Source organism: Equus przewalskii, chromosome 29, assembly GCF_037783145.1.
Source record: "Equus przewalskii isolate Varuska chromosome 29, EquPr2, whole genome shotgun sequence".
In the NCBI taxonomy this organism is placed as follows: Eukaryota; Metazoa; Chordata; class Mammalia; order Perissodactyla; family Equidae; genus Equus; species Equus przewalskii.
In genome coordinates, this window is record NC_091859.1 from 20,736,800 (window position 1) to 20,750,247 (window position 13,448).

The window sequence follows — 13,448 nt, forward strand, 5'->3', positions numbered from 1 at the left end:
TTTGTAATGCAGGTCACATTTTAATATAGTTTTAAAAACACTTCCAAATATAACTACAAATTTAATTAGGAAAAATACCTGAAAGAAACATGTATCTTAATTAACCATCAGTACATTATTTTAAAGAATTATTTTCCTGAATCCTTGGCTTACTTCATTGGGTTTATAAAGGTATAAACCTACTGATTTTTCCATTTGAGTATTTTGTACTAAATGTAGTTTTTCCCAGGTGATAATTATATATAAACCTGCTGAACAAAAATCATGTTTTAAATAGGGAGAAAAGTTTCCCTTAATAAGTTGGTAAAGACTGTAAGTGATACTTTTAAACTTTTGATTTACTATAAAGTAGCAATTAGTAAAATCCATACCCCTCCCCAAAAAATTCAGCTTCTATTGCAAAAATCTTCATAAAAAATGTACTCTGAGTGCAATAAAATCTCCATATTTGTTTTTCTTTAAAAAAAAAAAATCAACAAATAGACATACCAAAATAATTCATCAGAAATCAGAGCAAAGAAATATTTAACAGTATCAGGTTTGCTAAGGAAAACATTACTGTGGAAGACATCCAAGGAGTCTAAAATGCTTTTGCTGTGGCAATAACAAGGCTTCAGGCTGATGCTCCTACTCTTGTTAAAAGAGCTCTCCCCAATTTACAGTGAAAAATCAGTGCATATTCGTTTACACGTGAAAAAACAAATTTTTACAAACTATAAATTTGCTTTAAAATAATTATTTAACTCACCTTGAAAACACAGATTGAATATGATAAATCCATTATTTAACAAATTGGGTATTTGTAATGACCTAAAACCTAGCTAAAACCCATGGAAGGTTCAGGAAGTTATAATGCAGGTCAGAAGAGAGGGAGAGAGGTCAGATGCTTTCTGTGGAATGGAAGAGCAACAATTTTAATGCTATTTTGAAATACTGAAACATTCTGGGCTGAATCAGTCTCTACTACTTTTAAAACACAGCAGTAAACCAAAAATATTAAAACACAAACCCTCTCTTATTCTCAAAAACAATTTTCTGCTACATACATAAATAAAAAGTGCTTGTAACTAATATACAACACTAAAGAAATCAACTCTTAAGATCACGAACAGCTGATGTCTCATTGCCAGCAATGAGACTAGTATATGCTAAGGGTGCCAGGATATTTACAAAAGACAAAAAATATATAGATTCAATTATTACTTCCCTAGTTCTAATGTTATCATTATACCATGGGGCATAAAATAATCCTCTCTTGACATGATAATTAAAACAAACATAGTATATTATGGAAGAGTAAAATGCAAGGAAATCCTTCTTAGGGATTTCTGATAATTAAGTGTTTGTACTAGTTCATTATAAAAGACATGAAGAGAACACAATTCTGGGGAAAAAACCGACTAATTTATTTGTTTTATAAAATAAAATATAACGAGAGATCTTAGTTTAGATAATCAAGAGGTGATGGCTTTAGGTGTCATCTTAACCAAGAATAAATTCATAGTATTTCTTATTTACTTAAATAAGACAGGACAGGAAATTCTAATTCCTGCTACCTGCCCAGTCACTTCAAAAATTCTTCTTATGGAAGTTAAAATAAAAATACCTTTGTTTTTTGGTTACTCTTTAAAGTCAAAATTTCCAGGTGCCCTGGAAACAAAGAGTTCAATTTGGTGTCTTCTGTGTTCTGAAAAAGAACAGTAAGTTTACACTGAGATCTCAGCTTTCAAATGCTGTGACCAATTATTTGTGAGTTATAATCTGCAGGTTCCATTTTTAAAATATGTGGGATGACACTGTCAATTCGTACATTGCCAATGAGACCTTTGAAAAACAATTCTTCAGTGATGGTAGCATTCATCAGTCTCAAAGCTGGCAATCTGAGTAGTAGTCTGGACAACCTAAAAAGTAAAAAAGGGGCAGAGGGGAACAGGTTGTAAATCAAAGAGAGATTTAGTAGGAAAATATGAGTAATTTCTACACGTATATTCTTTGTGGCCTAATTAAGTAAAGATCTAATTTTCAAAAGTTAAAATGAAAACTTTAGTATTCTCAAGCCTTAGAGTGTTATGACAATCACTTGGATATAAATGCAGTCTGACAGACTTCATAGGAAAGCCTTGCTCTTAACTGCTACGCTGTGCTGCCTCCACTTGGCTGTATGGACCATGGAACTAAGTTATTAAACCACGGATCAAGTTATACATTTAAGAATGGCTTAAGAACTCATTTGAGGTTGTAAGAACAGCAATGTTTTGTGTTATCAGGACACACGAAGCTCAATGATAATAGTTTTCTTGGTTTTTCTTTGCAAAAAACTACAGGAAATGGTAAAACAGGCAACAGTTATTACCATGAAGAGCACAGAACATGGGATTAACACTGGGTTCAAATGTTGACTCAACCGCCCCCTAGCTGTGAGAATGTGTTTAAGCCACTTACTTCCTGTCTCTCAAGTGTTGTGAAGATTAACGCAATGATCCCTGCCAGTTCCCGTGCTAGTGAGGTTTGTAAAGGCAGGACCATGTCTTGTGTGAAAGTACACTATAAGTTGAAAACTGCTATCCAAAAACAATGTATTATTTTTAAATAACTAGGAATGTAAGAAACAGAGAAAGAGTTCCAGAGGTCAAAGCACCTGGAACCTAATGGAACAGAGGTCACCAAACAGCTAGATGTCAAAGAGGAGGAGAAATTTAAATACTGTATTTATTTGTATAATGAGGCATACAATGACTTTTGACACTTTAAAAAACTAAAAAATAATCATAACAAAACCAACAACAAAAGAACCACTTTTCCAAAAAGCTTGTGGCATGTTTATTCTTCCTCTAAGGCCTTGCACTCTAATACTTGAGACCCAATGAGACCAGCAGCCCAGGATATTGAGTATCTTCCTGTAGTCATGTACTCTACTCCTCAAATTACTCAGTTCTGTTTGTTCCCACCAGCTGAGCTAATGTTAATGTATTAACAGAACTGGTAGGAAAACTGGTTAGATAAACTAAGGCTGATTTTCATGATAGAACTGACTTATAAAGCTATTACTTAATACACATAAAAACTCATTTTATGTAAAATGTTCTTTTACTAGTTTGAAGCTGTTAAATTAACAGTATTATTAGTAAACACATCATATAGCCCTTACTGTGTAAAGGGCACTGTTCTAAGCTCTTCACATATATTAACTGATTTAATCTTTATACTAATTGTAAAACGTGGGTACTATTATTTCCATTTTACAGGTAGAGAAATTGAAACAGAAGTTGAGTAAGTTGTCCAAGGTCATATAGCTAGTAAGTGGTAGGGTAGGGGATCAAATCCAGCTACTTTGGCTCTGATAGTTATGTGTTTACTCTATAATACTGTCCCCCTTCAAAAATTGAGTTGATCTTATAAAAAAACAATTTTTTTCAAAGGACACTGCTAAGAAATATCTTGGTAGAAATGTCATAAGCCAAATTTCAAAATTATGTATAAAATAGTCTGGTTTTTGTATTCATTCATATTTTTCCCCTTTTACAAATAAAATCCATTATTTCATGCTAAGAAATAAAGAGTTTGGATGCTAGAGTTAGACTACCTCGGTTCACAGTCAGCTCTGCCATTTATTGTGTGATCTTGGGCAAGATACTTAACTTCTCTGTGCTGAAGTCTCCTCATATAAAATGGAAGAACAGGAGGACATAATACATGTAAAGCACTTGCAACAATGCAGTACCGCTTTTAACAGCAGCAATTTCAAAGGTCAAGGTTGACTAAATGTTGAATTACTCTTGGAATGGAAAATAATGAATAGATTGACAAAAAAGTTTTAAGATGAATTTAGTTAAATAGTATTTAACTTCTAGATACCTGTAGGTGTCATCTGGGTATGTTTTGGTTATATAATCTTGGAATTCCACGTATGCCTTCTCCTGAAATTTCTCAATCTGTTCCATGTTTTCTAGGCCTGGATGATCTGAAATATTAAAGAATGTATGTTACCCTAGTTCTGAATGCTCATTTTAAAATGCACCGAGAGTGGAGATGGAAGGCGGATGGGAAGAATAGTTTAGTTAAAAAAGAATCCCCATCATATGTGTGTCTCTTCCATTCCACAATCATATGTGTGTCTCTTCCATTCCACAAATATATTTAGTAGCCTACCTACTAAACACCAAGCACTGTACTTTAAATCTTTAAAACTATTTTATCTCATCTACATATCTCAAAACTGAGACCACTGAGCTCTACTAAAATAAATAGCTTTCTCTATTCCAAAAGTGGTGGAAGGGAGTGTGATCATTTTGCTTTCAAAAGGAACAAAAAATAAAATGACTCAGCTTAGTTAAAAAAGCATTTTTAATACAATAAAATATTTGCAGCTTATGTTTTATACTATGTTTATGAGAAAAACCTCCCCACCATTGCTACATAAAAAGGTACTTATGAAATTATAAAACTGTGAACATTATCTCCATCAGAAAATTTATGATAATGTAGAAATATGAAATAATGTATTTAAATATTTCAATGGTCACTATAAAATTTCACAAAAGTGGAAATATTAAAGGAACTTCATAAAAATTATGCCTAACTTAAGATATATTGAAAAGTATGGAAAGCTCTGTCCTGAAAAGAATAAAAAAGTAATAAATAGAAAATATTGGGAATACATAATACAATTTCATTATAATTCAAACTTCAAATCTATGTTTTTTCAATTTTAATGAAAATGAAGGTGGCAAACGGGTTGTGATAAAAATGGAGATACATGTTATTAACTTATCTGAAACATTATAAGAAACAGCACAAAAAAGCTTTAATTATTTTATTGTTATCACTGAGGGTAAGAAGCAGGTTTCCTCAGGTAATTTTATTACGATGTATAGGAATAGAAATACACACCAAAATAAAAAATATAGAGCTTAAGATAACAGTCAATTTTTCTTATTCAGAAATTTCTCATTGAGCTTACTTGTCATTTTACTATATGTGAAAACTAGAAACTGGCAGGAAAATAAGAGAGACAATTTTCTATTTATTGGTAACTCTAAAAAGATGTTTGAAAATTTAACCCATTAACAAAACAATACTCATCTCTCAATTTGACTTTTAATGATGTCTAGAAAAATATACCTAAGAATTCAAATGTTGATTGACAACAGAACTAAAGGTCTATGATTTCATTTTACTGATTTCTTCAACTTTCCTTTCCGTACCCAGATAAATGTCTAACATCTGTAAAATTCAGCAATTTGAAGTGAATAATTCAATGGTTTTTAATATATTCAGAGTTGTGCAACCATCACCACAGTCTCATTTTAGAATATTTTTGTTACCCCAAAAGAAATTCTGTACCCATTAGTAATCACTCTCCATTCTCCCCTCTCATTAGTCCCTAGGAGCCACTCATCTAATGTCTCTACAAACTTGATTGTTCTAGACATTTCACATAAATGCAATCATAGAATATGTGGTCTTTTGTGACTGGCTTCTTTCACTTGCATACTGTTTTCAAGTTTCATCTATGTTTGTAGCATGTAGCAGAATTTCTCTCCTTTTTATAGCTGAATGATATTCCACTATATGTATATATTACATTTGTTTATCCATTCATTTGTTGATGGACACTTGGGTTGTTTCCACTTTAAGTGCACCATTTTACATTCTTACCAGATGTACAAGGGTTCCAATTTCTCTACACCATCAAATGCTTTATTTTAAATAAAAAGTAAATGTTTACATACCTGGACTGAACAGTACTATTGCCTTCAGGTAGGCATATTCATATCCATCGATGCAGAGTTTAACCATGCTATTACAAAACTCCTGTAGTTTGAAGATGTGCTCCATCAATAATTTTCTTCTTTCTGTGGACATTTTATCTTTAATTAAAAACAAAGAAACAAGCTAACAAAAGCTTCTAGTTTTTGGCTAAAATGCACAACTATTTCTATCCAAAATATTTCCTTCTCACTAATTTCCAGCTTTGAATATAACTAATCCATAAATGTTTAAAATTCAGTATCTCTGCAAGTAAAAATGAAACTAATTAATGATCTTCAGACATTGTTCATTCAAGAAAAAAATGAAACAAGCTGTTAGTATAAAAAAACCCCAAATGTAATGTTTCCTTTCAAAATACACCTTTGAGAAGATAAGCTGTAAAGACAACCACCTAAAAAACTGGTCAACCAAAAGTTTACAAAAAACTCAAATTTTGGTAACAGGATTTAAACTTATATTGGTTGAAAAAAGATGACGAAAATCATTTAGATTTCTAAAAGTTAGGTACACTACTAAAATAGAAAAAAATATTTAGCAAAAAACACTGCCAAGGCAAAAGTTGAGTCAAAGTTTTATGATAACTTTTTGAATTTATTTTTTATGTTTAAAGCACATCTGGGGCCAGCCTTGCGGCATAGTGGTTAGGTTCATGCACTCTGCTTTGGTGGCCTGGGGTTTGCAGGTTCAGATCCTAGGCACAGACCTACATATCACTCATCAAGCCATGCTATGGTGGCATCCCACATACAAAATAGAGGAAGATTGGCAACAGATGTTAGCTCAGGGCCAATCTTCCTCACCAACCAAACAAAAACCACATTTGATGAGTCAACCAAAGCTTTAAGTGAAGGCAGGCTGTAGAATACATTACAAATTTATGAGAAATCAATCAAGACTAGGAGTCCCTAAATAAGATGGGTATGTAGTGCTCCCTTCTAGTAGGTCTACTGTTGATGAGATTTTAAGGTGATTTCTCTGTTCTTAAATAGGAGGAAGCAGATAACTTAAAAATAATGTAAAACAATGGCAAATTGAATATGCTAAGGCAATAAAACGTAATTCCCAATTTATAAATTATTTCTGAACTCAAAAGGCAGTTCTCATTTGAAGATGCACATCCTTTTGGTTAGTCACAAGCCATTCTGAAGTTAAACAGTTATAAATCAGTAACTGCCTGTCTCCTCAAATAAATAAGAGCTGTAATCACCTTGGTATCAAGAAAAAGAAAAGGAGAGTAAGGACTGTTCTGTGACTCTCCAATACTGTTCAAGTGAGAGAATACATCCTGATGAATTGAATAAAAAAAAAAAATCAGCCTATCTTGGGATTCAAAGGGCTACAATGAAGAAAGACAGTTTAAAAATTAGTGGGAAGTATATATTCATAAAGATTTGATCACCTCTATATATGTTAACCCTGGATTCTTTGGTACTTATGCCAAAGTGCAAAAATTCACAAGGCCTTGTCAGAAACAGCCTGCCAGATGTAAAGATACTTGTGTTAATTTGGTTATACTCTCATTTAAAAATATTTTGGGGTGATTAAAGAATGAATTTATCAAAATGTGAAAATTACCTAAAGTAAAAAGGGTGTTGGTAGCTAAAACATTAATGATCAGATATCTAACTTAAATCATAACGCTTTATAAAACTGATCCCCATCTTATATCCTGGAAAAGGAAATTAAGAAGGTGCTTTTTTTACCTTGTTGAAGGCTACTGTGAAGACAATTGACAAATGTTGCTAATATAGTTGCCACATTCATCACTTGCCAGCATTGGGCAAGACCAAGAGTAAAAAGCTCATTCCAATAAGCTTTTACCAATGATATGCTGTTTTCTTGCCTATTAAAACAAAACAAACATGTCACAGATTATTAACATATATTTTATAAAATTTACAATTGAGTCAGATATTTAAAAATAAAATATTACTGAACTAAAATTATTCTAGAAAGACCAACTGGGCTTGGGCTTGATCAATTCTGTGTTTTGTATAGCTGATAGCAATTGATAAGAAAGGCTTAGAAATTTAAATATTAGCTAGCTCATTAATCAATCAGCCAGTTTATAAGAACAGTTCCAAGTAGTATTTCACACTATAAGTTGGGGCTTTAATCCCACATTTCATGGAAACAGATGAAATAAAGACTGTTTTACAAGCTGGTCTTGTGGCCAAATGGTTGAATGTCTCACACTGTGCTTCAGCAGCCCAGGTTTCACCAGTTTGAATCCTGGGTGCGGACATGGTGCCGCTCGTCAAGCCACGCTGAGGCGGCATCCCACATGCCACAAGAAGAAGGATCCACAACTAAAAATACACAACTACATACTGGGAGGCTTTGGGAGAAAAAGAAAAAATAAAATCTTAAAAAAAAAAAAGATTGTTTTAAAAAAGTTAAAAGTAAAGGAATACATTTAAAAAGCTTTCCCAAGTTTTCTTTTGCTTTAAATGCAGGTAAATATTTTTTTAGAAAGGGTAATTAACATTGTTTGATGGTGGGTAAGCAACCAATTTCCTGGGAGAAATGGTTTACTCTATAACTATGTTACAGATGGGATATTAGTATCCATATAAATGAGATAACAAAGATTTCACTAGGATTAACAAAAATAAGAAAGTTTAGAAGTCCTTTCCTGAACTTCTGAATAAGAAATCTCAGCAGCATGAGAGAGCAGAAAAAGTATTAGAATAGAAGCCAAGACACCAGGGATTTTAAACCCCTATCATCCACTTATTTTCCATTTGAAATTAGGCAAATAAGCTTCTCAGGTCTCAAGTGCGTAGCCATATAAAATGCAGAAAAGCATTACACCCTATATCTTGCTCAGAGTTATTATGAGACTCAAATATAAGAATTATGTGAACAAGTTATAACATAAAGTATATGCCAGGCACTGGAGAAATAGCAATAAACAAGATAGATTAAATGCCTTCATGAAACAGAAGAGAAACATAAACAAATACATCACTTGGAATATTTTATATAAACATTATGCACACAAATGCATATGATTATACAAACATTAAGTTAGTTTCAATTAATAAAAGTTCCACAATATTAAGTAGGATGATGAATTACATAATGGGAGGGGGGGCAGAGGTGGGAGTAAGGTGTCTGGAGAAGACCTTTCTGAGGGGCTGACAGGTGAATAGAAAAAAGATGGGAAAGAACCTAAAAAAAAAAAAAAGATCTAGGAGAATAGTATTCCAGGAAGAGTAAGAATAAGGGCAAACCTGCTGAGGTGAGAACCAGCACAGAGCACATGTTCAATAAAAACTGTTGAATGAATTACAAATGCTGTCCTCCTTTTTTGGAATGTCTTTTCCTGACCTTGTTTTACTAGTTAATTCCTATTTACCCCTTAAAATATATTTCGGAGCTCAATTTTTTGAAGAAAAATTCTCTTACCACATTCCTCTCCCAAGATAGTTAATCATACCCCCTTCAGTGCCACATATACGTTTCTATTTTATACTTATTAAATGGTATTCTGATTTATTGGTTTAGGAGTATGTCTCCTGTACTAGATTAAACCCTCACTGAAGGCAGAGACTTCCTTATTCATTTATGTATCTCAGTGAACAGCACAGTAGCAGGAATACAGAAGGAATCCAGTAAGTGATTTCTGATAGCGAAGGTAATAGAACAGGCGGAAGTTAGAACTTAGAAAAGAGAGAATGAGAAAAGCTGTGGGCACAGAACCTTTTCCAATTAAACAATCTTTAAAACAAAACCTATATACTTTATTATAAATAAGATAATGAAAGTATAAGATTTTTTCCCCTTTCTTCAAAAAGATTTAAGTTGGTAAGAACATCCTGATGAAAGGCACTTAAATGTTTTTCTCCCTAATAAATATTTAAAATTGGGATAATCAGTATGTTTAACAGAAGTCATTCATCAAGTTAAGAATCATAGCCTTTTTTTTTTTTTTTTTTTTTTTTTTACAAACACTGCATTTTATTTAAGTATTGAGGAGAGTGATGTCAGTCATGGTGGAGTGAGGTGAGGTGTTCTCTTAGTCTCTCCCCTAAAGGGACATTCATTTACCAGCAGAGGATACCCTGCACAGCACAACCAGAGGTCTGAGAGATCCATGCGGCTATACATCTGAAGGTGAGTAGACTGGATACCTGGTAGGTTGTGGAACTAGGTGTGTGCACCCCTCTGCCTCCCCCTCCCTAGCAGGAGTGAGCCAGTTCGTGGATCTTAATGCAGCAGCTGATGCGACTGTAAAATGAGGCGGGGACATCCTGGCCTGTGCAAACAATTTCAGAGTTGCAGCTTAGCCCATGGGGGTGTCCATCGTGCCACGGCAGCCCTGCCAGTGGGAATGCTCTACACCAAGTACTGGCTCAGCACCCATGTAGGCACCCCTCTTGCCTAGTGTGCAACAGCTCAGCCGGTCCCCAGCTGAGCACAGAGGCCCCAGCTGCCTCAACCTGCCTGCCCAGTGCAGATGCCCTGCCCCCGTAAGCACAACCTGCACAGTGGCTGGGATCAGTCTGGGCAAATGCAGAGTAGCCCTACTCGCACAACTTCCAGCAAACAGGGGCAGCTCAGAAAACAGAGCTTCTGCCATCCCCTCAGTGGTGGCAGGTAGAATCTGCAACCTGATACTACCACAAATGTGCCGACAAAGGATGGATTCATCAAACACCATGAAGAACTACAGTAACACTTCAGAGCAGAAGGAAAAAGGCCAGTCTCCAGAAACCAATACTGAAGTCGCAGAAATTTACAATATAAATGACAGAGAATTTAAAATAGCTGTCATAAGGAAACTCAGAGAGTTACAAGAAAACTCAGAAAGACAGTGCAATGAGTTCAGGAACAAAATCAATGAATAGAAGGAATACTTCACCAGAGATCAAAACTATACCAAAACAAAACAAAACAAACCAAAGAGAAATGCTGTATATGAAGAAAACAATAACATACAAAAATAATCTAGAAACCATTAAAAAAATACAGCTGATGCTATGGAGGACAGAATTAGTGAACTAGAGGACAGAAATATGGAAATACTTCAGGTAGAGGAGGAGAGAGAACTAAGGTTTTTTAAAAATGAAGAAATCCATCAAGAAATATCTGACTCAATTAGGAAAAGCAATATAAGGATTATAGGTATTCCAGAGTGAGAAGAGAATGAGAAAGGAGCAGAGAGCTTGTTGAAAGAAATAATAGCTGAGAACTTCCCAAACCTGGGGAAGAAACTAGATTTACAAGCACATGAAACCAAGAGAACTCCTAATTACCTCAATGCAAAAAAACCTTCTCCAAAGCATATAATATTAAAACTGGCAAAAGAGAATGACAAGGAAAAAACATTAAGGGCAGCAAGGCAGAAGAAAATAACCAACAAAGGAACCCTATCAGGCTTTCAGCAGATTTCTTGGCAGAAACCTTACAGGTTAGAAAAGACTAGAATGGTATATTCAAAATACTGAAAGACAGAAACTTTCAGCCAAGAATACTCTATCCAGCAAAACTATCCTTCAGCTACAATGGAGAAATAAAAGCTTTCCTGGATAAACAAAAGCTGAGGGAGTTCATCGCCACCAGATCCCCCTTACAAGAAATGATGAAGGAAGCCCTTCCACCTGAAAGAAAAAGCCGAAGGTTTAGAAAGCCTTGTGCAAGGAGATAAACAGACAGACAAAATAAGAAAACGGCAGGATTCTATCATAACAGGTTAGGAAACACTTCATTATAACATAAAAGATAAAGGGAAGGAAGGCATCAAAAATAACTTAAACATTTCAATTTAGTCATAAACTCACAACACAAAAAAGAATTTGTGACAACAGTAACTCAGAAGGAGAAGAGGAAAGGGATGGAACGTGCTTAGGCAAATGGACATAAGATGTTATTAGAAAATGGACTACTTCATCTATAAGAGCTTTTACACAAACCTCATGGTAACCACTAAACGAAGAATCAGAATAGAGCCACAAATCATAAATAGAAAACTATCAGAAAAAACCACCAAACTGAAATGGCAGTCAGAAAAGCAAGGGAAGAGAAACAATGGAAATATAGAATAATTGGAAAACAAGAGATACAATGGCAGTAGTAAGCCATCATATATCAGTAATCACTCTAAATGTAAATACATTGAATTCTCAAATCAAAACAGACAGAGAGGCTGGATGGATTAAAAAACAAGACCCAAGAATATGCTGGCTCCAGGAAACACATCTCAGCTCAAAAGAAAAACACAGGCTCAGAGTGAAAGGATGGAAACCACAGAAATAGAAAGAACTAGGACAATACTATGAAAAACTATACGCCAACAAATTGGACAATCTAGAAGAAATGGATAAATTCTTAGACTCATACAACCTCCCAAAACTAAATCAAGAAGCAACAGAAAATCTGAATAGACCAATCACACGTAAAGACATTAAAACAGTAATCAAAAACCTTCCAAAAAACAAAAGCCCAGGACCAGATGTCTTCTCTGGCAAATTCTACCAAACATTCAAAGATTTAACAGCTATCCTTCTCAAACTATTCCAAAAAATGAAGAAGACGGTACGCTTTCTAACACATTCTAGGAGGGCAATATCACCCTGATACCAAAACCAGACAAGGACAACACAAAGAAGGAAAATGACAGGCAAATATCACTGATGAACATACACGCAAAAATCCTCAACAAAGTATTGGCAAACTCAATACAGCAATACATTAAAAGGATCATACACCATGAGCAAATGGGATTTATACCAGGGACACAAGGATGGTTCAACATCCGCAAATCAATCAATGTGATACACCACATTAACAAAATGAGGAATAAAAACCACATGATCATCTCAATAGATGCAGAGAAAGCATTTGACAAGATTCAACATAGATTTATGATTAAAACTCTCAATAAAATGGGTATAGAAAGAAAGTACCTTGACAAAATAAAGGCCGTATATTATACTATAAACTTACAGCCAACAACATACTTAACAGTGAAAAACTGAAAGCCATCTTTCTAAGAACAGGAAGAAGACAAGGGTGCCAACTCTCACCATTCCTACTCCACACAGTACTGGAGGTTTTGGCCAGAGCAATCAGGCAAGAAAAAGAAATAAAAGGTATCCAAATTGGAAAGGAAGAGGTGAAACTGTTGCTGTTTGCTGATGAAATGATTCTATATACAGAAAACCCTAAAGAATCCACCAGAAAACTATTAGAAATAATCACTGGGGCCAGCCTGGTGGCGCAGCGGTTAAGTTCTCACATTCCGCTTCACAGTGGCCCAGGGTTCGCTGGTTCAGATTCTGGGTGCAGACATGGCACTGCTTTGCAAAAGCCATGCTGTGGTAGGCATCCCATACATAAAGTAGAGGAAGATAGGCATGGATGTTAGCTCAGGGCCAGTCTTCCTCAGCAAAAAAGAGGAGGATTGGCAGCAGTTAGCTCAGGGCTAATCTTCCTCAAAAATAAAAAAAGAAAGAAATAATCACCAACTACAGCAAAGTTGCAGGGTCCAAAGTCAACTTACAAAAGTCAGTTGCATTTTTAGACACTAGTAATGAACTAGCAGAAAGAGAAGTCAAGGGTACAGTACCATTTATAATTGACACAGAGAATAAAATATTTAGGAACAAATTCAACCAAGGAGGTGAAAGACCTATACAATAAAAACTGTAAGACATTACTGAAAGAAATCA

The 13,448-nt window shown here is 34.6% G+C and overlaps 1 protein-coding gene across 13 annotated transcripts in view; it reads right to left on the minus strand.

The window, feature by feature from the left end:
* Positions 1 to 13,448, minus strand: part of NR2C1 (nuclear receptor subfamily 2 group C member 1) — a 65,205-nt gene continuing 51,757 nt past the window's right edge. For 8 of the 13 annotated variants that reach the window (XM_070599518.1, XM_070599524.1, XM_070599526.1 and 5 more), the window contains 6 exons: positions 7,476 to 7,615; positions 5,733 to 5,870; positions 3,856 to 3,961; positions 1,811 to 1,901; positions 1,607 to 1,687; positions 1 to 890 (listed from right to left, as the gene is read on the minus strand). In XM_070599518.1, coding sequence (XP_070455619.1) covers positions 840 to 890; positions 1,607 to 1,687; positions 1,811 to 1,901; positions 3,856 to 3,961; positions 5,733 to 5,870; positions 7,476 to 7,615 — 607 coding nt within the window. In that variant the 3' untranslated portion in view covers positions 1 to 839. The remainder of the gene's footprint in view (positions 891 to 1,606; positions 1,688 to 1,810; positions 1,902 to 3,855; positions 3,962 to 5,732; positions 5,871 to 7,475; positions 7,616 to 13,448) is intronic. The other 5 variants (XM_070599520.1, XM_070599529.1, XM_070599522.1 and 2 more) reach the window with 1 other exon arrangement.